Below are 24,184 nucleotides of genomic sequence, written 5' to 3' on the forward strand. Positions count from 1 at the left end.
GGCAAAGCCAAAAGTCATCTCCAACATCTACAACTATTATCACCTTCTCATTGTCACTGGGGGCAACCGGGCACGCCACTGGGGTAACAAAAGAGATTGTCAAAACATGAGCAAAAAAAAAAAGTAGTAGAAAAAGAAGTAATGGGCCAGGAAGCATGTGGGAGTAAAGGTGTAATAAAGCAGGTTGGCTTTCATCTCCTGACTCTCTAGCTCGGCACCAGAATGAGGCTTTTGCTTACAGGAGATTTCCTGAAACCTCCCCTCTCAGGCAGCTTTGGGCCCTGTGAAGGGATAAATCAGGGCTTTACCCGGCCCAGCTTGGACACCTTAACAACCAGCCAGACCAGCAGCAGACAAAAGGCAAAATGTACAGCTGGGGTAACGAGCTTGGGCCAGAGACTATTTTAGCTTTTCTGAGAAAAATCCTACTTCCAACAATAGTAACAGGAGCAAAAAGAAGAAAAGAGCTTGATAAACAGGTCAACAAGAGGAAGCAAAGCATAGTCTCTCCAAACCCAAGTTTACCTAAGTAAACCCATGTTTGGAAATGTTTAAATTTGTAATTAATTTATTATTTATTTATTCTTTTCCTTTAATTTTCTACTTGTTTTATTTAGTTGTATTATTACACCAGGTGCAGAAACACCATTCAACACAGCAATGCAGTATATTGTGCAAAACTAAAGGTTGCACATACACTTCTTATGTTCTTTACATTAGACCTAGAACTTTAGTTGACACCAGAAGAGGGTTTGTGACTTCTGTAGGAGTAGTAAAAACGGGCCGAGGCTAAGAAAAGAGAAATATAAAATATATATATATATATATATATATATATATATATATATATATATATATATATATATATATATATATATATATAAAACGATCCATTAAAGTAACACTGGCTTTTTCAACCGACAACAATCTTTACAAACATTTAAGTGCTTTGAGTTTCCAGTATATAGCCATAAAAATGTTAATCATGTTTTAGTGTTTGATTGTATATTAGTGGAAAAATACATCCACATTTTGCAATTTTCCCACTTCCTCATTATGTTAATGGAAATGGAGTGGCATTATGGTCGCTGCAAAACTTGTTTGCAAATATGAAGTAGCTGCAGATGAAAGAGTGCTAAACCTTTAATGTAAAAAACACAGACAAAGGAAAATCCCTACTATATAAACTACTAAAGCAGTAGCTCTGGAAATTTCTTATATACAGTAGTAAAACTAAATACCATAAGTTACATCACACACTCTATGCTTAAGATGGAGAGGTTCACATCCTCCTAGTCTTGGCTCTGATTCCCTGCAGTATGTTAGAGCAGACAGAGCAGCAGGTGTGGAGTACTGATGCCTTTCTCCTTTCACTGTGAGGACACAAGAGTGTGTCGGTGCTGGAGAGATAAAGCCCTCTCCAAAGCACAGAGCGAGAGAGTGGAGAGTGGAAGGCAGCGAGCTGTGCTCATGGCCAACTCTCGAGAACACACACGCGCGTGTGCACATGCTCACACAAACACACACACACACACACACACACACACAAAATCGATATCCATTGATCACTCTTTCGAACCCCAGTCACCTTCCCCACACGCACACACCCACTCCATTTTTTTGAATTACTTGTTGCACTTCTTCAAGAAGAAGAAGAAGAAAAAAAGAGAAGAATAAAAAGTCCATGTTCCACTAGAGTGGCCACACAAGATGAGTTCTGCACTTCTGTAGCTCTCTCTGGGAAAGGGAGTGTATTTACCACCCTGCTCCAAGTTCAATATTAGGAGAGCCAACATGGTGCACGTTCCCTAACCGATTGTTGCGTGCTTGCCAATACACACACACACACACACAGTTTCCCAAATGCCTCTTGTCTCTCTGAACCAGAAAGTGCTTCTGCTGGCTATTTCTCTCTCTCTCTCTGCCTCTGCCTGAGTTCTTTCTTTTCTTAACTGACTGCTTTTTTCTTTTTGCCTTGTGTTGTTATCAGGCACTCCTGCTGGGCCAATTTAAACGCGGCTTCTCCTTTTAATTTCAATAATATCTGAGGCCATTATCTGCTCGCCGCCTGCCTGCTTGACTGCCTGACCGCCGGAAATGTAACCCCACTGATCCCAAATTATCCATCTAGAACAAAAGGAAGATAATGAAGGAGATGGCGCAGAGCTGGTCTGAACCATTAAGGGCCAGGTTATGTGAATATTAGAGAGGAGCACTGGGGGCAACTAAGTGTCCACACCTCAACAACATGTGGGTCATTTTATCCTGCCCCCAGGAGAGAACTTACACTGTTACCTTAGCACTTAAATGTTGTAACAGCCAGTTGAGAGTTACGAGTGAGGCACTAAATGAATGTGGTTGAGGGGACTTTTTCCACTGTGGAGCCAAACTGAGCTAAGTTAAACTGTGCAGTGAGAAGAGTGGGAATATATGGGCATTTGTCAGGAGGGGATAACTGGCAACACAGTGGCATTGCTGCAACACTGTGTGACAAAGTCTAGGTTGTAAACAAGCCACTTTATCTGAAGGTAAAACCACAAGTGAGCACACACAATATGTCTGTAAAAGGTCTTCAGTGCACAAAGTGTGTGCACACAACCGCAAGGACAAAGTTTCACCAGGAACTCGTCTTTAAACCATGATGGATGTTTACAACAGGCAGTTTGTGCTATAATGTTACTGTTCACCCTGCTTTTTCTCTTACAGATAACCTGAGGTATAATGTAAACCCTGTCTGATCATGTCACTGCTCATGGTTCCTACTTTATTACTTACTGTAGATATGTATACTCCTGTCCTCAATAAATACCATTATCTGATAACTAAGTGGCCACTGTGGCCACAAGAGGACAATTACATGATATACTATGGTACAGTACATGCTAAAATGTAGCGTACCTGTGAAGAAGCATTATAAGATCTTCAGTGTTAGTTACACAGCAATATTGATTTCCTGTAATGAGCCACCATGAGTTACTGATCACAGCAGACACACTGAAACCAGTCAAAGCCTTCAGTGTGAGACAGGCAATAATTTAATAGTTGAAGTTTTCATTTGTAGGAGGATCTGTATATTATAATATTTATTCTTTCTGAAATTCTACAGTTTGATTTTAAGTAGGCAAAACTCAAATTGGCAAATGTAAAGGTGTTAGCATCCAGTCAGAGTCAGAGATGCTGGTGGAAGCTCCCCTCCAGTTCACAGAGACTCCAACTCTCAGACTTGCTAACAAAATGCTCCAAATAACTCCTGTCCCTGTAAAAAAGGGGATAATCTGTGAGGGAAAAAACTTCTTTTGTGGCTGCACTCCTGAGTTCCAGATAAGACTCCTGAGTTGATTTGAATTGGACATGACGGTTTCTCAGAACGGTAGCCAATTCACTTACCCCAATGAAAACCCACCATTCAAATCGAATGAGTCAAACGAGGCTTTGCACAAAAGCACCAATCCAACCACCCACACTATTCTTAAAGTTAAAAGCTCTCTCACTCCCTCAGCTTTCATTCCTATTGCGCTCTTCCTCCTTCCTGTTTTTGCCTCTCTCTTCCTCCATCAGCCCTGACAACTCCATAATCTCAGCCAGAGTGACCTGTGCAGACCCGCTGTACCGGCTGAATTTATTGGCGGCAGAAAGAGAATGAGAACCTGTCACTTGGCTTCCACTGACCTCCTAACACCCTCTCTCTGTTTCTCTCTCTCTCACAGACACACTAGCAGACAGGCAGGCATGTATACAGTCCTGTAAACATACGTCTACCGACTCTATACACAGAGTACATATGCAAATATCCTTCATTTTAGACGTGCACACACATATCAACATCTTCTGATAAATGTTAAGCCACAGCTAACGACTAGGCTAAATCCTTTATCTAGCTGTAAGACTACCTCTTTTCAATCTTTGCTTGGCTGTCAGATACAGTAAATAGACAGAAGTCATCTTTCTGTGTGGGCTGCGCACTTGACTGTGATTTCTTGCACTGAGATGGTCATAGCAGGCCAAGCAACAAAAAATAAACCGCAACGCTAATTCACAGTTAATGAAAGGGACAATTTGATGTCTTCCAAAAAAAAAAATAATAACAACATTAAAGTAAAATAAAATTCATGTACAGTACCTACATCATGTTATGCTGGATTTGATATTTTCTAATATACCAACCAACACAACTAAGTTGTTGCACTAATATTCATAACCTCCCTTCATGTTTTGGCTTGCTACAAGCTGATTTAAGTAGTTAATTTTTCTCATGGTAACAGTTTTTACATTAGAGCACTTGCGCACTGATTATATTACAAATCATATAGACAATTAGTATATAAGACATGTGACATGTCAGTTAAAAAGTTACAACAGATACAATCTATTGACGTCCTTTTAAGTACATTTGTTAAAGTCCCATATAATAAAACATCCAGAACACACCTGTTTCCAAAGAGCTGTGTTCTTTGAAAATGAGTCATTTCAGTGATTACATAAATAGGGTAACATACAAATTGCCTCAGTATTAGCATCAATTATAATGGCCTTTCTAAATACAGGTAGCAGAGGAACAGAAAAGAAGTGCTTTTGACTCCATGTTGCAGATGTGATGTGACAAGAGAGAAAGTCTGTTCTGCTGGTGAGCATGTAGTTATTATCAGCAATACTATAATTAGTATCACCATTTTTATTTTTTACTTTATTTTTTGCCAGTGACTGCCTGCTGTTGTTGCCAGAGGTAATTATGGTGCTTCTGTTGGCCTCAACCCTCCATAAACCTTCATTACAGCACTTGCACTACTTTCTCTCCCTGGATTTAATCTTCTCCTGTATTATGTTCACTCGTCCACTCACTCAATCACTCGCACATATATTCCCGTCTTTCTTTAAATGTTTCATAACTCCTCTTTCAACATAAGTCCCTTCCTCCACCCCTCTCCAGATGCTTCTCCTCTCTCTTCTCCACTGTACCCTCTGTTCCTTCTGCCCTCTCTGTGTCCTTTCTATCTCTTTATTTCCTCTCTGCCAGTGGTGCACAGTCACCAAGCTTGTTATTAGTGCCAGGTCCAAGCTGGCACTGTAATCAGACCCCTGGAATTAGCAGTAGGCCCACACTAGCAGGCAGGCACGACACTAACAAAACACCATGGTTATTATTGAGGTTGCTGGAATGTTACAGCGTTGGCAGGAATCTGCTACTCCCCTCAGAGCCTTGGATCTTGATGGGCTTTGCTATAGAGAAGCAACGAGAGGTACAGCAGGAGTATAGGCACCCACCAGGGGCTAAGGGATAAAATACACACTGGATGGCTACCAATGGGAGCGCTGAGTGGCACACTTTTTGTTTGTGGGGATGCAGGTGGCGCTTAAGCTCTGGGAGTGTGGCCATACTGGATAGACAATACGCTGGACATAATGGGGACTTGTTTTATTATTGGTGGATAAAGACAGGGAGGCAAAGCCTGTTGTATTAGGACAGGGTGGAACAAAAATCCATTTACTTCACAATAACAGGCAATTTAGTGTCACTCAGAGACTTGCAGCTTTGTGTTTAGCTGATTAAATAGCAATGCTAATTTTCTGCCCCAAACATCCAAACATCCCACGTCCTGTTCTTTTATTTCATTGAAACACCTACAACTATGGTGCACATTCACCATGCTTTAAGCACTTTATTTCTTACCTTTTAAATTCAACTCTCACAATGATTTAATGGAGAGTGTCAGTCTCAGGTCGGATTGCTTTCTGAAATACTGTAGATTTAAGGGTCTCTCTGGGATTGATCTTGTCCAGGATCAAAGGCACCAATTTCATCTCTCAAAATGTTCAAACCCTACTATATATACTGGTATGTAATAATGGCAACCTGCAAAAAAACATGCACTGACAGAAAGAAACTTGCTTATGGTGTACGTCTTTAAAGAGTTTAAAAAGTTTTTGGACTGTTGTGATCTCATAAATTTATTTATGAACAGTAAAATATGCCCTCTGCAGTCTTCAAATGTAAAAAAGTACATCTCCCGCTGTAAAACTGCAGAATGAATATAGACATTATTTAAAAGACTAGAAATTGACTTGACCATATTTGCAAGCAATAATACTTTATCTAATCTTAAAATCATTACAAATGAGGAAGATCACTCAAATGTCAGGGGATTTCTGAAAATTTGTTGTCTTACATAAAAAGCACATGGAATTATTGCAAATCATCTTAATTTGTTTAAAAAACTACTGTCAGAAATAAGATCAGGTCAAGTGTTGACCCAGATATTTGCTGATAATGTCCCTAAAAAGGATTTGTTAGGCAGGTGATGGTACTTACAGCAGGGTCCCTTGCGAAGCACCTTGATGCGTCGCTGTGTGTTGCACTGGGCTTTTTCCAGCTCACACTCGTTGGAGTAAGTGGACGAATCGGAGCCGCAAACAGGTGCCACCAAAGATGGACAATCCACTTTCTTGCAAAGACACTCAGCCTTGGCTGGGTCATTTGGGTCACGCTCACATACAGCACCAAACCCACAGAGCATTCCTTTACAGCCTGCAAGACAGAAAGAGAAAAGGGAGTCAGGTATGCTGAACGTAACCTCTGATCTTAGTATAGCTTTTGTAACAATTTTAAGTCCAGGTACCTAAAAGCTATGTGCCAAAGAATCTTCACAATACAAAGTTCAATTAATGAGTGTGATCCTAGCTTTACATTTAACCCACAGTTTCTCATTATGCATGTACAAACTCAAACCAAGTTCTTTTACTTCCTCTGTTTTTTGAAGAGAAATTATTTAAGTAAATGTAAAGAAAGTTTATGTTTTAACACCAGACGGGCGAGTCTGAACAGATTAATTTCAATATTCGTCAGCTGTTTAGGTCTTTGTGCGAAACTCTGCACAGTTCTGCGACACAAATGCATCAGGAATTAAATGTGATCCTGGTGTAAAGCAAACAGATGCTCTCAATTCATTCAGGAAGAATCTGTCCACCCATGCAGAGCACAGTGTGTTGTTGGGTATGCTGAGCCTTTGCAAAATTTGGAAAAGTCAGCAGCAACATTAAAATCAATCATCAGGCAACTGGCTGATACATGCTTTGGACAGTTCAATTTCATCCTTTGAAGTGACTGCAGTCTTTGAAACACCAATGATCCATCCAGGAATACACAGAGGGTTAGCCACACAGAGACGGATGAAGAATAGACTCTTAGAGACTTCACAAGTCAAACAACAACGACTCTCAAGACTTAAGTCCTGAAGTTCCCTCTCACCCCTTTTAGCTTTGATCAAGTGTGACACAGCAAACTGTACATTTTGTCAGATGTTGCTGAATCTGCAAAGCAAATAGGAAGTATGTGTGCGCACATGTGCATGTACTGAGCGTACACAACTTCAACTTAGGGAGCAATTGACCCGTGTTGTGGCAGCTACAGCTGCTGTGGCTATGTGCCCACTTTGAGGGCTGTTGGGCAGCCAGCTGGCATGACGTCCTTGCCTCAGCACTATGGGGGCGTTTAAAGAGATGAAAAACTCAGACAGGTAGCCAACCTGATTCAAAATAAATGGATAAAAGGACATAAAAATCCAAGTCCACTCAAGTAATTGTGGCTGTGGAAGCGAAGAACCAGAGTGTTTGTAGGATGTAAGCGTACACTCACATTCACATACGTGCTCACACACACACACACACACACCTATTTCTTATCACTGGCTCCCACACCAGGGCTTAACGCACGACAGCATGGCCGCTCACTGGCAGGTGGCTTTTGCAGAAGTGGATAGGCAGTCTGATAGACGCACACTCACATACACACACATACAAAGTCTTGTGTTGCAGTACAGACAACTGGTCCAGCATCTGCCCAAGGCATCTCATTCTGTTTCTCTCCTCACACTGAAGCATGTTGTGTAAATGTGAATGTGTGTGTGTGTGTGTGTAGAGTGACAGGCGAGGAGGCTGTTTTTGACTTGCCCACTGTTCCCTGTGGGAGAGCGCCTGACAGCTACCTGAGCTCACTCTCTTTTGTACCAGGGGGAAAAAGAAGTGAGTGTGTGTGTATGTGCGAAGCGATCCATGAATGCATCTGTATTCCTGACAGCGTGTGTGTGTCTGAGAGGTGTAGGCATTAGATATCTCACACACAACACACACACACACACACATACACACCAAAAGAGTGGCCAGATGCTAGCATGAAGGCCTTGTCAAGACTGGCCCACTGCTCTGCCATAACTTCACACCCTGTGCAGTGTGTGCATGTGAGTGTCAGCGTGGCTCGTATCAGTGTGGCTCAGAGGCGAAGCCATGCGAGCAGAGTGACAAGAGGTGAAATTCAATCGAACTGTGTCAGATGTGTACAAGAGGAAGGGAGGGTGTCTGATAGTATGAGAGGAAAATAACACACAAAGGACTGAGGTTGCAGGTGACTCCATATGGCGTCTCTATATGGTTTAAATGTATCGGCAATATAGGAAAGACTATATATTCCAGCATAGTCATCAAGCACACAAATAGTACTAGTATTAAAATAAAACACAAATGCTTATAGGGAGCATACCACCTAGAGAGGAAAATAAATCATGAATGCCGACAGTGGTATGTAACCAAATCTCTTCTGAGATGTTTTCCTATAAGAAAATCTCACTCTAGCCTCAAGCTCTGTTAGCTGACAAAAGACTGACACCAGAACTGAGGGCTCTGTCAAAGTGAAGGTTTCGAGTGCAGACTCTGGACCGAGTGTACAAACTGCATACTTATGTACTGGGAGTTCTTTGTTGGGTACAATCCCTGTGGTACCTTCAAAAAAAAATAAAAAATACACTTGACACGTCAGATTTCTTTGGAATGGAAAGAAGCCCTCGGTAGTTAATATGAGCAGCGCTTCCTACCACGACTGAAAACAAAAGCGCTCCTCCAACTTTGTATAGACTTTGTCAATAACGTTGCAACAGTGGCCGTGACCAATTCTGATTGACAGGTGATCTCTGGGAATTCAGACACAATGACACAAACAGCAAGGATCCCGTGGACATGTCCTGGGGACAGACGGGCTTTACATTACAAAAGATAACAAATACAATAAAATGCAATCTTTTCCCACAGGTACTGCACACAATTGTGATGTTGTGTGTCTTACTTTTGCAAGTTTTGAGCACTAAAAGTAATATAGACAATTATTTATACATGTACAGCTCTGATACTGTCAATATGCCACCTGTTCTGCTCAAACAAAACTCCCATCTTCACAAGAACGGGATTTATTGCAGGACTATAGCCTATGTAGTTATAGCTCGGTGTGACTCTTAAAGCAGCAATTATGTTTTTGTTATGACCCAATGGTTTGAGTTTGAATTTGTGTAATTCTTCATTAGTTTTGCAGAAATTTGCTAGTTACTGTTGTCATGATGCCAAAATGCAGCACTATTCCTCAGGGCTTGTTTTGCCCCCATTGGCTAATGGATAGTGTCCAAACAGACTTACAAATCATCCTGATTTTAAACTAGGATTATCATTGTATTGCAGCACAGCGATTGTCTAAATACATTTATATTTAAATAGTGAATACTTTGCTCTGAGATATGCACATTAGAGTCAAATTTCTTTTCTCCATCTGAAATTCTAGGTAGTAAAAAAAAAATTTCAGCATGGCTGTACATAAGATATCTACATCAAAATGATACTCTTATCTAACGCTAGATAAGAGTTCCCACATAGATGTTTCCAGATAACAAATACACTTATAATGAGAACAACTATGCTGTTCCACTGGGACTAATAGGCATGACCTTTGGAGATTCTTTTCCCCCACTTCAGTGCGTACTAAGTACCTCAGGTAACAAAGTCTGCTCTGCTGGTGTGTCCAAGCAGGAAGTAACTTCCATTTGAGCTCAGATGAAGACAGTGGAGACTATAAAAATAAATGTCTTTTTTAATATGGTGTAGTTAGCTGCACTGCACTGTTGTTTTACCATGCACTCTACTGCATGGTATTTTCAAAAGGATGAACATTAATAATATAGTTTTATTCATTCTTTGCTGTCTTATTATTGTAAAGTTGTAACAATACAACAACATAAAATATGAGGTGTTGTATAATCTTACATTCTCATCTTTTAGACTTATTAGATATGTCTGTGCAGGCACAGGAACTATTAACAAAAACAGTTAAAGTGCACAGCTAACAAATTGTGCATGCACATGTAATTTCCAGTATGAATGTAAGCATCGAGTTCTTTGTGCAAATGTGCTTTTGAGTGTGTGTATATGAGTGTGAGCATGCTCTTCAGTGCATATAAGTGTGTAAGGTAATCTCCCACCAGCCCTGCAGTGTTAAAAGCTTCACTTCCATGCTGCTTTTTTTTTTCTATTGAAGGCTGAGAAAGAAAATCCTGTTCAGGAGAAATGACAGCATGTCCAGTTTGTGCTTGTCAAGGCAAATGTGTTGTCCAGGTAACACTTCATCCTGGGTTTGACGGCTCATCCATTAAATATAACACTGTGTCAGAGCCTTAAGGATGCTCTCAGTGCATCAGTAGATTATGAAAGGAAAGGGATAGCGTTGTTGTGATTAAAGGCACGGTGAAAATATTTCATGGTTTACGAGTTGAAAGCAAGTCTGGCATAGTTCTCTGGTGGCAATTTTCCACAGATTCTTTTGCCAGTACAGATGCTTCAAGATTCAGTGTTGGTCTAAGATTATACACATTTGAGCTTTTTTCTTTGGTGGCTTGCAGCACATATCACTGCGCAAAAGAATATATATATATATATTTTTTTTGCTCATTTCACAACATTGCAGACTCTTGGACTCATAGTTAAAACTGTGGCACCTGCTTTTTAGATGCAGTCCTAGTTTTAAAATAGTATTTGATTCCATGCATGGTGGATGAAAGACACGTTTCATCATATAATATATTATCTCTGCAACATTTTGTGCTAGTTGCGTCTTTTCAACATGAATTCAGACAGACACAAATTCAATAAATACCTCCCAACAGCAGTGGTTCCTATTACTTTGAGATTGGTTCTACTCTGTGAAGAAAATGTCCCCAAAGCCTGTGTTTGTGGTGAAATGCTCTATCACTTTCATTGTTTTGCTGCCTTGTTGCATTTACCTCAAACAATGTGAAAAAGGGAGAAATGGACTGTCGGGACAAGCATGAACGCATTCAGACCCAATAAAGCCTGACAGAATAGCCATGACAAACTCAAAATGGACACTTTAGGGAAGGAACACTAGTCTCTGCAGGGGGTGTGGTGAGGGATGGACGGGAGTGGTGGGAGACACCTGTCAGGATTTTTGAATTATTTCACACCAGCCCAGTTTGCCTCAACCGGAGAGAAAAGCAGAGAAGGGGAAAGTGAAGGAATGGGAAAGGAAGGTGTGCATGAATAATTAACAATCCTGAACTTTACATGGGTGACAAGAATAGTGGCTGTGTTACCAGGACAGCCTGGGTAGTGATGCAAATGTGTTAAATAACCTGTGCAGGTGAAGCCACTTGTGCCATTATCAGATTAAATCTTCAGTGACTTCAACATTGACTAATGATCTACTGACTATCACGGAATCAGGAAACAGAAGTTGATGGAAGGAGATACAGCTCAGTGGCACTGAAGCGACATTGCATTAATGTTGAATGAGTCTAAATTCATTACGCTCTAGCACTCCTGGGGGACATCTTCCACTTACTTCCTAATAAAGGGAGCCTTTCTTTTCAGCTGACACTAAGTAATACAGATTTGCTCCTTGGCTGGCCGGCTTTTAACAGTCCTCCCCTCTCTCTCCTCCTCTCTGTAAGAGGGCTTTAGCCTCTCTATCAGCGTGGCAGTGCCAGAAGACCTTTGTGGGGAGGGGACTGGTTGCTATAGCAACAGCCAGTGATGCAATCAGCTCAGAGCAGCTTGCCTCATCAGGTTGGGAGTGGAAACTTTCTGTCACGCACACAGGTGGTTTATATATGTACACACACACGCTCGCAGTTTCTGTATGAATCCTTTGCCCCCATATCAAACCCCTCACAGTACTTTTTTTTTTAAACTATTGTTTAGTTTTCATTTGTAATGATTGCACAGTTCTCTCTATCGCCTTGTCTCTGCTCCGTGCTTTCTGGTAAGAAACTAATTTTGAAAATCTAATTCTGTCACTGTGGCCATGTGCAGCACCGAGAGTATAGATATGCTGCTCAGGTGTGGAGAACAGCGGTAGGTCGGCGTGGCACTGAAGTTGCCTTCCTCATGCCATCAGCGAGTCCAGAATCAGGAACAAATGTACAGTGTCACCGCAAAAGAAAAATAAATAATTCAAGAAACAAACCAGTTATACCTGGTAAAATATCTGAGGAGAGAAAGCAACCCTACAAGGCCTCTATTGATCTCCAGTTAGTGGTCCTCAGGGGACCAATGCGGTCAATTATTGATCTCGCTGCAATCATACAACGCCCAGCGTGAAATAAAGAAAACATCAGCTCACAAAGAAACACTCCTCCTTACCAACTCAATATGAGAAAATAACTCCTTCAAAGCCAGTTAACTGCAAAGAAAAAAGGGTGAAGGAGGGAAAAATGGAGACACTTTCAAAGGATTTTCAGAAGAAAACAACTTTTCTCTTGTCCTTTTTCAACAATGCTAGTCTTATCAGGACACCAGCAGAATGAACAAATTGCCAAAAACAAACTGGAAAGAGCTATTCGTTTATTTTCCCTGTGCCTTTAGCTGCATTTTACTTCTTGAAGATGGAGGGTTCTGAGTGTGTGAGTATGTCTTTTTGTGTAGGCTAGTACAGTATTTTCTCATTCCCTCATATAATGCGAGCAATCAATTTCCCTCTTCTCTTGTTTTCTCAATGCAACACACATGCACAGCTGAGCGCCTGGGTCCTGACCTGGCTAACACGTAGGATGAACTTATTTACCAAACACCAGCTTCTCCTCATCATGCTCAGTCGAGCCCCGCATTTGTTTCCAGGGAATGACAAATAAATTTAGACAGAGTTAAAATGGGGAGAGGAAGAAGATGGGGAAAAGGCAGGAGAGGCTTTAATATGAAAAAATCTGTATGAGTGAAAGAAAAAGGTGAGGGAGCGTTAGAGCAAAATATGAGAGGCAGAGGAAAAACCTGTACTTGAAATTTCTACGCGTGTGCCTCGCTCAATCCAGCAAGTCAAAGAAACCCTCACCAGCTGCAAATATTCTCAAGGGTGTGGCATAATTGATGAAAAAGCAATTTCCTGTAGGTTCTTGTTAACAAAAGAAAAAAAGAACCCTTCAAATGTGCACCCACTGTGTGCTGTGTACAAGTGGCTTCAGAACTGTCTAGTTTACTCTGTTTATTGCCCTTATTCCATAGGAGATCTGCATTCTTTAAACTAATCAAACAGCCTGTAGAACCTTATATTTTCCCTGTTGACTTTGTTGCTCAGTCACCTCAGCTACTAGTGCTGCTGCTGCTCGTCTGAGGTTTTGTCATTGCTATTTCTAGCCTCCCCTGGCTATGGTTACTTTTTTAGCTTTAATGAAGTCCCACTGGCATCAAGCACAAATAAACAAACCATATGAAACCGACAGTGAACACACACACACAAATACAGCATGTATTCCAAAGGGTTTTTTTTTTTTTATTAGTTTGGGCACTTTTATTGTAGGAGTGCCAACAGTTTTGCATGTGCAGCCAAAAACTGAGATGAAGAACGGATGAAGTTCAAGTTGTTATAATTTGTTTTGAGACTGCACTTAGAGGAAGAAAGTGCCACACAAAATATACTGCATGTTTATGGTCAAGCCCCCTAGTGGTTGTAGAGTTGAGAAGCAAATGAGGAAGTCAGCTAACAATGGTACAGTACAGGGTGATAACCTTAACAACCTAAAACAGATTTTGAGCTGCACAAAGGTAATTGTTTACAGTTAAGTATTAAAATCCAAATAATGAAATGTATTTTTTGAGTGCATGTCAATGGTCACAAAAATTGCTGATCACTGTTTAGCGCAAATAATCATCATAAAGTTCGACATCAACTAACTTATAACAAAGTGGTATCCATCTCTCACCTCCTCTCGTCACGTTTGCACACATTGCCACCACCTCTAGATTTATTTATTTATTTCATTTTTTGTAATGCAAAGTAGTAGCAGTATTTTTCCTTTTGTTGTCTTGGTTGGCCATTTGAGAACACAACAATTGAGCCAAAACAATTAGCTTGAGACTTTGTAGAGAGAGCTTTCAAAATACGTTTCAAAATCAACCCCAGAGCTGTGCATGGTGTGGAAGCGTGATTAGCATGCACTATTAGCAAACACTAATACAGTGGGTGTTTATTATGGATTATGCACACTGTGATTTACTGGATTATCTGTTGACCCTAGCTAAAAAATGCAGTGTTCCCTTATACCAAGTATGGGTTTCAGAAAACCCTCAGTAAGGTTGATCAGTTGTTATGGTGCACTTTAAATTCTACACTGCAATAAACCAACAACCAACCACTTACCTCCACAGAAAATACAATATGGCTATTGAAAAACATTTATCACAATCTTCATGCCCAGCTGGGCAGTGGTCACAACTTTAAAAATGATTATTTGTTTCCAATATTTTCCTGTTTATTCACACGTTTTCAGAACACAGTCAAGCCTCAGAACATAGCAGGTGCTGTGTCTTCATAAATCAAGCCTAAAATATGACAGCTCTTGACAGCTTAGAACATCTGCCTAATCACGCTTGTTATGAGAAAAAAAAATACATGAAGGGTATATGGGGAAAAACACTTGGGTATTTGTCTTGATCAGTCAGGGACAAGAGCAGAGAAAGAAAAGCAGAGAGAAAGATGCTGCAAGAATGAAACAGTGACGGCAATCAACACAGGAAGCTGAACCGCTCATCTTGACAAAGTTACAGCAAAACTTCCTGAAAAGAACAAAACTATGGAATTGAATCCATGCCTTGTCAGTGTTAGCGCTTTTCTCTAACACACATACTATATAACACATGCCAATTACAACTTCATACAACAACATTAGGTTTGTCCTTCATAAAATCACCAAAATCATTAACGATGCAATGGATACTAATAGCACAAAAACAGCCAATAGGATTAGAAGAAAAAATACTACTAGTCTTAAAATGCACAAATGTTGACAGCAGGTGGATTCTCATCCTGAACTGGGCTAACCACATTCAATCAGTGAGATGTTCCATTGTACCCATTCAGATATTAACTGTGCTTTTCTCAATGTAAAGTGCTTTACAGGAAATGCAGCCCTGAGTCCCATCAGCGTCAGTGCCTTGCCCTTCTTAATGAGTCACATGGGGAATGAAACCAAGCTGTGTGTTGGCACGAGCAAACTTCTCAGCTTCGCTCCGTTCTTGTTCTTGCAGTTCTCTCTCCAAGCTTCTCTCCGCCCAATCTTATCAATAATGGAGGCATTGGTGACAGAGCCCTATTCTGTCACCTCACATCTCCTCCACAAACTCAGCAGCAGGCAGCCAGAGATGCTCCTCGAGAACAGATTACTGCTGGTCTGCAATATACATGAAGAAAACCAGCATGGCTGCCAGCACACTCCTGAATTCAATTATTTAGCTAAGCCACTATTATGAGGAGAGGAGCCCTCTTTTGTTCACATCTCAGAGCCTGTTGTCTGAGCTTACTTTCACCTCCCGGAGACCTGTGAAGGACTCCTTATACAAAGACTTGATTTTCATATTGCACACACATGCACACACAGTTGTACTTTTGTGCTTGCTAATTGCGAGTAGGTATTGTGTGGGGAGAGCGAGGGATGTGAGGTATGATACACTTCTGCACAAAAAACGACATCCAAAAGGACATGCAGAGAATGGATGCCAAAGTGCACACATGCTGACACACACTGTATAATCACGCACACAAACATTACACCACAATGCCAAAAGCTAACATCATCTCACGCTCTCCATGCCTGTTTTTTTTTTTTTTACTGTACTCTGTTGTTCACACACGCACTCTCTTTCACTCCATCTCTCATCACTATCATCAAATGTTTCATCAGCGTTACATTTCCTCTCATTTAATACTTTAAAAACGACTGTCTGTGAGTGTGTGTGCAAGGAGGAGAAGGAGGAGCAGAGGGTAAAACTTGCCTCTCTGTCATTGTTACCACAGCATGGGGTTTCAGATACATTTTTCATGCTTCATTTGGACTACAAGGCAGCTCCAGTTTTGTAGAGAAAACTGAAAAAAGTTTGGCAGTAATGCCAAATTTGCACAGAGCCAATGGTGTCACCTCATAGACAAAGCCAATTAGGCTTGAGGCCATCAGCCAAAATTAGGGAAGGGTTTGCAAGTTTTAAAGATTTAGAGGCACTGATTGCTTAAACGATTTTTCACTCAGGATGGACCTTTTGCTAAAACCCACTACTTTGTTTTCTATAGACCAAAATACCAAAGCAGAGCCCAAACTTCATACAGTATATCAAATAATAATGTGAGGCTGCCTTAGACAAATCGTGAGACGTTCCTGAGCCCACGTTGATTTGCATGGAATGCGTCACAATGTTTACATTCATGCCAAATAATGGCGGCTCGCCTTGACCAGCATGCTGAAAATATGTCTTCATCCCAAAAAGCCCAAATAGCACTTGAACTATCATTTATTCACCTTCACCTCTAAGGTGCAGCTCAGCATTCCAAGGATTCTGTTTCAATTGAATAATTCTGCAACATAAAATGTACGTCTAACGCCAGCACAGGAAGTGGAGGGGTTTTTATGCAACAAGCAGAAATGTGTGACATTTGACTTTAGTGCAGCAGATCTAGGTTTCTTACCGTCAAAGACCAATTATAATTGACTGTGACACTGAACCTAATTTTGGGATTTTCCAGAACTGTCTAATATTCATGTGGGTTGGTTGATAAATGGGTTACACTAAATCTCTAATGCTGCCTTTGCCTTCAACCAGCTATTTTGTATCATGTATTCTGTTTAGCAATGGATCGTTACCTCAGCAGCACGCTTATCTCTGGGCGCTAAATTAAGTGAAGGCACTGTGTAATATTTTCTGAATTATGTAGGTCTCTCTGCAGACTCAATACTTTCTGACCATATGTATCACATGCATTAGGAGGTAAGTAATATGACTAAAAAGGCTATAATTTGATCGCTACAACAACCCATGGGTGACCACACATTTTCTCATAATACTGAACGCTGCAAACAAGCAAAAGAATCAACTCAAAAGTCTTACTCCACATGAATGTGGAGTAATGGATGTACTTGAAAATGTAGCACCCAGATGGTAAATACTGTTTGCATGCATAATGAACTTGATTTTCATCTCAAATGAGCAAAAATTAACAATTTTTTCTGATCATAATTTCATAAATTAGGGTGGGCAGTTAGCTCCGTTGGTAAAGCAGTCGTCTATAAACTCCAGGGTTACTGGTTGGATTCCTGGCTCCTCCTGGCTATGTGGCGACGTAGACATCAAAACTCCCCCCTTATCTAATGCAGCTGTCCAAGCAACAATTTCCCCTAGGGGATCAATAAAGTATGTCATCATTATTATTATAAAATTCTGTAAATACATAAAAAAATACAAGACTTTTCGTTATTTATAAATAAGTACAAAAGATCGATACTTCAATATTCTGATTTCAGTATGTGACTACTTCAAATCACTTTGTGCCAGTTATTCCCATACGACTGTAATTCAGTGTTACTGGTCGCTTTAGCTGGAGGGGGCTCAGTGACCAGCAGTTTCCTTTAAAGTAAAGAACTGGAGAGGAAGCTGGGACTCCATGCTGGCTCTCACTGTGGAGAGGAGAGGGTGCTCCTTTTTTCCCAGGATTTCTGGAGGGAGCCCAAGTTAGTGGCAGATGGCAGCAGGATGAGACTCAGAGACAACCTGGGGAGAGCTTGGAAGGCGAGCCAGGAAGCAGCAGCTCTCAAGTGCTGAGCTGGTCTGCACTGGATAAAAGGAAGGCGGCCTCCTCCATATGCTGCTCATTGCTATGCCTAATCACGAGGTGCCCATAGACTCATTGCCATTGTCACTGGAGGAAATTCTGGATAGTTGGAGAATAAATGACAGATTTTACAGGCAAAAGCACATTGAATTGTGTTTAAAGTAAGAAATGGAGCCAACTAGCCTTTTGCCAGTCAGTATCACCACATGGGAAAAGTGAAAATAGGACTAGACATTCTTCCTGATGTCTCCATTTAGGAGTGAATTTGAGGAGGTAAAGGGCATTATCCTCCCCCTAAAGACTATAGATTAATATTGATGTGCCTGGCTGAGAAGCTCCTCCCCATCATGAGGGGTTGATGAAAGTGGCTCCTAAAGGGAGATGCTTGGGCTGGTCGAGCTGTAGGTGCCCTAGATTTTCTCCCATCCATAATGAACCCCATGGAGCTCCTGGCCATTCGAGGGGGTAAACCCCTCTGGGTGCTCTCCTGCCCAGACAAAGCACTACATCATTCCCCTCTCCTCCTCCCTTTTCAACTCCTCCACCTCCCACTTTGCCACCTCTCCCCATTCTCTGATCAATAGCCCTGACCTGTCGATCGATGGAGCCACAAATCACTTCATTTTCTTTTTCTCCCCCCTCTCTTCGTTCATTCATCCATCCTAGCCAACCAGAGAAAAATTAGAAATGGGTGGGGCAGTGCAATGCCATTGTTAAAAGTCACCTACTCCTCTGAATGCCTCCTCCCTGATTTACTTATTTGTGCGCAGTCTATAGAGAGACCACAGAGGCGAACAGTTAGAACGCAGCCCAACTGATTTTAGACCCTGTCACCATTGCTGTCCCACATGCAAACAATGTCACAAATTCACCCTCACACACTTTTATCAGCCCCTCTCTGTTAATAGCCCTGAAAGGTGAATGTAGCATATGATTGTGTTATTTTCAGAAAATCAAAGCGTAATATCGGCTGCCTATCCGTCAACCTGAACTTTCTCTCAGAGGCACTTCTCCGAGGAGGTCATAAGCTCAAACAACGTGCACACACTAAGAATGGATGTGTACATTTAGGGGACAGGGAGAGTAAAGTGGCAGTAGAATCAAATTTACTGGTGACGTCCATGCACTGCTGGTTTTAGCGTTAGTATTATAGCACCACGGGCTCCTGCCACCCGCTGCTGTGGAATTAATTGCCGGTGACGCGAAAGTAGCACAAAAAGTGCCACGCTTTTGCGCTTTTCATTACTATGCCGGGAGTCTTTCTGTGTGGCTTTGTAATATTTTCCCAGGGAGAGGGAGGGAAGGAAAAAGGAAGATGCATGGGTGTGTGGACGATAAGTAATATGGAGCTGACTGGAGGAAGCTCCTCTATGTTCATTTGTCTTCATTTCCTCTCTCTGGAACACTTAGCCCATCCTGACCCACACCACTGTGGCTCCACTATATAACAGCTGTGCATGCAAACACAAGGGGCTGCACCTACATACATGCACACACACACACACACTTGCAATGACTTACAGTATGCAAATTCCTACATATGCGTTAACACCCACAACCGTAGCCAGGCACTAGCATCATAATGTGTGAACCAGTATACTGTATGCCTGCATATGTATGCCAGGAAAATGAAGTGTGAAACAACACACACATGTAAACACTTTGCAGAGACGCATGAAGACCCAGCAGGAACTTTGAAAAATGTTTGGCAGGCTGGAAAACAGGCTTTCGGTTCCCAAATGTGACAGAATGGTCAACATATTTTATTTGTTTATAATGGGATGACAATGGTTGTGTGTAATTATGCCCCATATTTTAGTGACATGAAGAATTGTTAACATTATAACCGGCTGCACATTAAATCCATTTCACTAAAAAGAGGTTTTCAAAACGATGACGTAATGTGAGCTACTATTTTTAGACTACACATTTGCGAGGAGATCTGTTCTGTCACTTGTCACTTATGTTAGATAAGAGTCATTCTCTAATGTGGAGATTGCAGCAGATGAGTTTGGATTTGAAAGAGCTCTTCATTATTCAGGATGCTGTAGGGGTTTAAATATTGTAGGAGTTCTGAGACAGACTGATAAATGAAATCTTCAACAAGAGACTGCACAGAGTTACAGAAACTCTCCTACAGAGGTTAGTCCAATAGGGTCAGACCTTTAATTGTTGATTTTAAAGCTCAGTGTCCTTATGGCGCACCTAATGAAGCACTCACCTCTCAGAGTTCCCTCTGCTGTTTAATAACGCTACCCCCTCATTAACCCAGTAAGAAGCTGTGCTAAAGGCAAATGATATACAGTGTGTTTCTAGCATAGTAAATTGGTTGTCACATTGCCAACCAAGCCAAACCGACAACATTGCAATTTTATTGTCAAACCCTGTGCACATTCACACCATTCCTTCCCTTCACTCCCTTCTGTCTTTGAATGAGCCTTGGCATAACTGTGGATGCACTTATCAAATTACACCACATTCCACTCCCAATGTTCTGCATATTTCCTCCATAATAAGGTGTGTGTTTTACCACCCCACCCCACCTGATCACACATAAATATGCATTTACTAACTGCAGCCAGCTGGTAGGGTTGGACATTATGCATGCTATACATGGAGACTCATTCAAGAAGACGTATTTGTTTCTCTAAAAACTCAATGGTGTTTTGCATAGCTAAGACATATATGGCCATTATAAATAAGCTTTTATTACTAGTATGGGTGTGCAGAAGACAGATGGTGGAAAAATAGGAAAGCAACAAAGAAGGATAGATGAATTTTCAATCAACAATAAACAATTCATCAGGAAAACCTCACTTTCCCATAAGTGTATTATCAAAAGCTTACAGTAATTGTGTAAATTCACATCTCCGTTTATGTACTGGATGGCACTAGACATTCATGTGTGCCTATTTTACAGCTGCACTGTCTGGTCTTAAACGGCCCAGTGAGGTCTGTGTACCTTTATACTGATTGATGTCTTTTATTTTAGCTCGTCCCTCCTCTGGGACATCAGAGGCCGGCATGAGTAACTGGACAGCAGCCCTGCAGCTGGTATAGGAATCCAGTGTCTGATTCAAGGACATTTCGGCAGAGCAGATGTTTGGCAAGACATTTGGACTGCTGGTGGTGACATGCAAAAGCAACAGTACGCTTCAGAAAGTATCAGTATGTATTTGCACACTTTCATTCAATATAAGTAGATCTAATATAATCTGATAGAGAATAAATCTGAAGGGTCGGAGTGCTGACATGTGCAGTCGTGCTGATAAATCCACACTGTGCAAGGTTAACTCTGAATTACAGCCTCAGCAATGCGATAACTATTTTACTCACTGTTGGGAAATTCTCTCTGTGCAAGCCACAGCCTGGAGTTGATGGAGGTTTAGTGGTTTGCTCAAAGACACTTCAGCAGTGCGCATGTTGACAATCTCTGAAGTGCAAACTGTTTGAGCTACTGCAACATGCAAAAGCTTTCATAATTAATGACAGTTAAAAGCCAATAAGGAAGAGGGACTGAATGTTTTTTCTATAGCAGTTCATTAATTATCAACATTTTTGCTAATGCAAATTTCTTTTACTGAATATTATGGATCACATGGTTATGAAATAAATGTACAAATTAAATAAGTTGTTAAATGTTCTGTATCTGTACCTACTGCTGTTGTATCCAAGTTACACAGCTGAACAAAAGAATTGAAAATGATTTGGGAACAACAGAGGTCAGCAAGATATGCTAAACTCTGACGTTATTATCAGTGTATAATCATTCAACAAGCTGCCTCCTTATTTTAAGCCAGTGCTGGTTATTTACTGGCTAGAGCAACCAACATGAGCGGCAGCAGGTCGTTTCAGGTGTCACTAATGAACACTGATGAGTGAGTAACTTGTTGGTTAAAGTACCTCTGCTGTACAACCGTCGGTGATCTGAGCGCTGATGTAGCTCCAGCAATTCAAAGTGATTTATCTTCACACTAGAGGATCCTGTCACTTCATTTTCACAAGTCACATTTATTGAATCTAGGGAGGCTAGAACCTAAATTCTACTGCACTGTATCAGTGAATTCAACGTATGTGTTCCTGCATAAAACAGTAAAATCTGATTGTGAAGACAAGTCTATTTGCCTCATAGCATTTGTTCAATGTAGCCCGAGGGGATCCTTACAAATCACTAGCACTAATAATTAGCAGTGTTCTGGGAGAAATTAACACCCATCTGAAAATTGCCCATGTTGTGAGACTAACTGCAACCAGTCATGACAAGTTTTGGTCTTTAACTTCATGCGTTATATACAAGCTGGATTGAATCTATACATAAGCACTTTGCTGAGGCATTTCTGCATCTACATGATTATGTGTTTTTGCAAAGTTCCATTATCTCTTATTTCTCTTCTAACATACAGACTGTTGTTTTGTTCTCTGCCTCCAACCTCTCCTTCATTCTCACTGTATTTTTCTGGCTCAGCATTGGTGTGTGGTGGCAGGTTTGATGTGCTAGTTTGATGTGTATGAGCGTGGGAAGCCTCCTCATCATGCAGCAAACAGATGGCAGTTTGCGCTCTGACTGACCAATAGCTGGTTGATTTGTGTGTTTGTGTGAAAAGTGTTTGAGCACATGAGACACTTCTACCAGAGCTCATGACAGGTAAATACATGTGTCCCTATGCACATACACAGTTGGCAGTTAGCACCCAACATAATTAATAGCTGCCACATCGTTCCCCTTTCCAAGCCAACAGCTTCCTGTGGCAGCGAGGGAGAAAAAGAGAGGGAGGGAGGGGGCGACATGGCTGATATGTGCTAAAGCATGGTGGTAATGATGTGGGCTCTGGAAATTAACGTTGACATAGGGCAAGTTGGTGTGTGTGAGTGTGTTTAAGTGTATGTGTGTGTTGTTGGGGATCCTGGTGTTATGACCTTACTTCAGGCTGTACTGCAGTTACTATGCACGTTCAGTGAGTGGGTGGGTGGTCCGATATGCAAGGTAGTGAGATATTGTTAAATCAATTTAAATGACCGCAGACACCAGTGTGCACAGCATCATCCACAGCCACATGTCCACATATCATTAGAACAGTTATAGAGTGAGCCATCATGCTGAGTCACTCAATCAACCGATTAGGCTTAATAGTTGGATATACAGTAGTTGCAATAATTTTCAAAACGTGAAAAACTTTTCACACATCTCAAATTAAAAGTTTAAAAACGACTGTAATTAACCAACTGGAGCATAAAATCATAGCACAGCAAACAACAAAGTTAAAATGAAAATGCTGCAGAAGTGTTCTGCTTTTATCTTATCAATTGTGAGAAATAGCTGTTTTTCTGCTTATTATTGTTGTGAATTAATTAGTTGTATCATTCTTTACTATTTTTTGATATCTTTGAAAACAAATAACTGTTCAGTCGAAAAAAAGCTGATACGTGGTTATAAAAGATGAAAATAAATAAGTATAAACCACTGTCTCCTTGACAACGTCGTAACCTCATCTTTCCTCACAGATTGTTGTCATTGAAGTGACTAATACGTGAGTAAGAAAAGATCAATTACTATGATTGCAATGTTGAAAATAGACCATTCATTTGGAATAAAAGTGCAAAGGAATAAAAACAAACGAAAACCAGGAAATTTACTGATAAATGTACTGTCCAGGCACAAAAACTATTTCAAGATCATCCTAATTGGAAAAAGATAAAGGTAAACTACAAAGCATGACATTTTCAGCATTATGAGAAAAAGAAAACTTCAGCAGTGTTAATGTTGAACGAAAATGAAGAAAATACACACAAAAACCGCTGGGTTTCAGCTGTTGTATTTAACAGCTGACCAACAGAGCATCTTCCATTCACATCAGCGACAATCTGTCCATTCATCTGTCGTGGAATTATTTTATTCCCCCTCAGCTATCCCTGTGTAAAAACAACATGATCTTGTTTACATATTCATTACAAAAAACAGGAGAGATTTCAAATTGCAAATCAAACTTTAGCAAAAGCCGACGTAACTGAAAAGCTAAAATTATGCTGAAAGCAAAGCTAAAAAAGATGTATGTATGCTCATGTGTATGTCTTTTATGGCTGCTGTATTCATCCAGCAAAATGTAACATTCAGACAACAGCTTAAACAGAACAGTAAAGCAACCGAATGGATCCAGATTCTGACGGAACAGAAGGAGCAAAGGCTAATCAAAGTGCTCGAGTGAGTTTGCAGTGGAGTTCAGGGGTCAGGTAAATTGAGGTTGCTCCAACTGGCACACATAAAGTGTGTAGAAT

At 40.8% G+C, this 24,184-nt stretch overlaps 1 protein-coding gene across 4 annotated transcripts in view; it reads right to left on the reverse strand.

Moving 5' to 3' along the window:
- agrn (agrin) overlaps positions 1 to 24,184 on the reverse strand; it is a 217,163-nt gene that overhangs the window by 90,337 nt on the left and 102,642 nt on the right. For all 4 annotated transcript variants that reach the window (XM_026366877.1, XM_026366875.1, XM_026366879.1 and 1 more), the window contains one exon: positions 6,308 to 6,523. In XM_026366877.1, the coding sequence (XP_026222662.1) occupies positions 6,308 to 6,523 (216 nt within the window). The remainder of the gene's footprint in view (positions 1 to 6,307; positions 6,524 to 24,184) is intronic.

The sequence above is a fragment of the Anabas testudineus genome, chromosome 7 (genome assembly GCF_900324465.2).
Source record: "Anabas testudineus chromosome 7, fAnaTes1.2, whole genome shotgun sequence".
In the NCBI taxonomy this organism is placed as follows: Eukaryota; Metazoa; Chordata; class Actinopteri; order Anabantiformes; family Anabantidae; genus Anabas; species Anabas testudineus.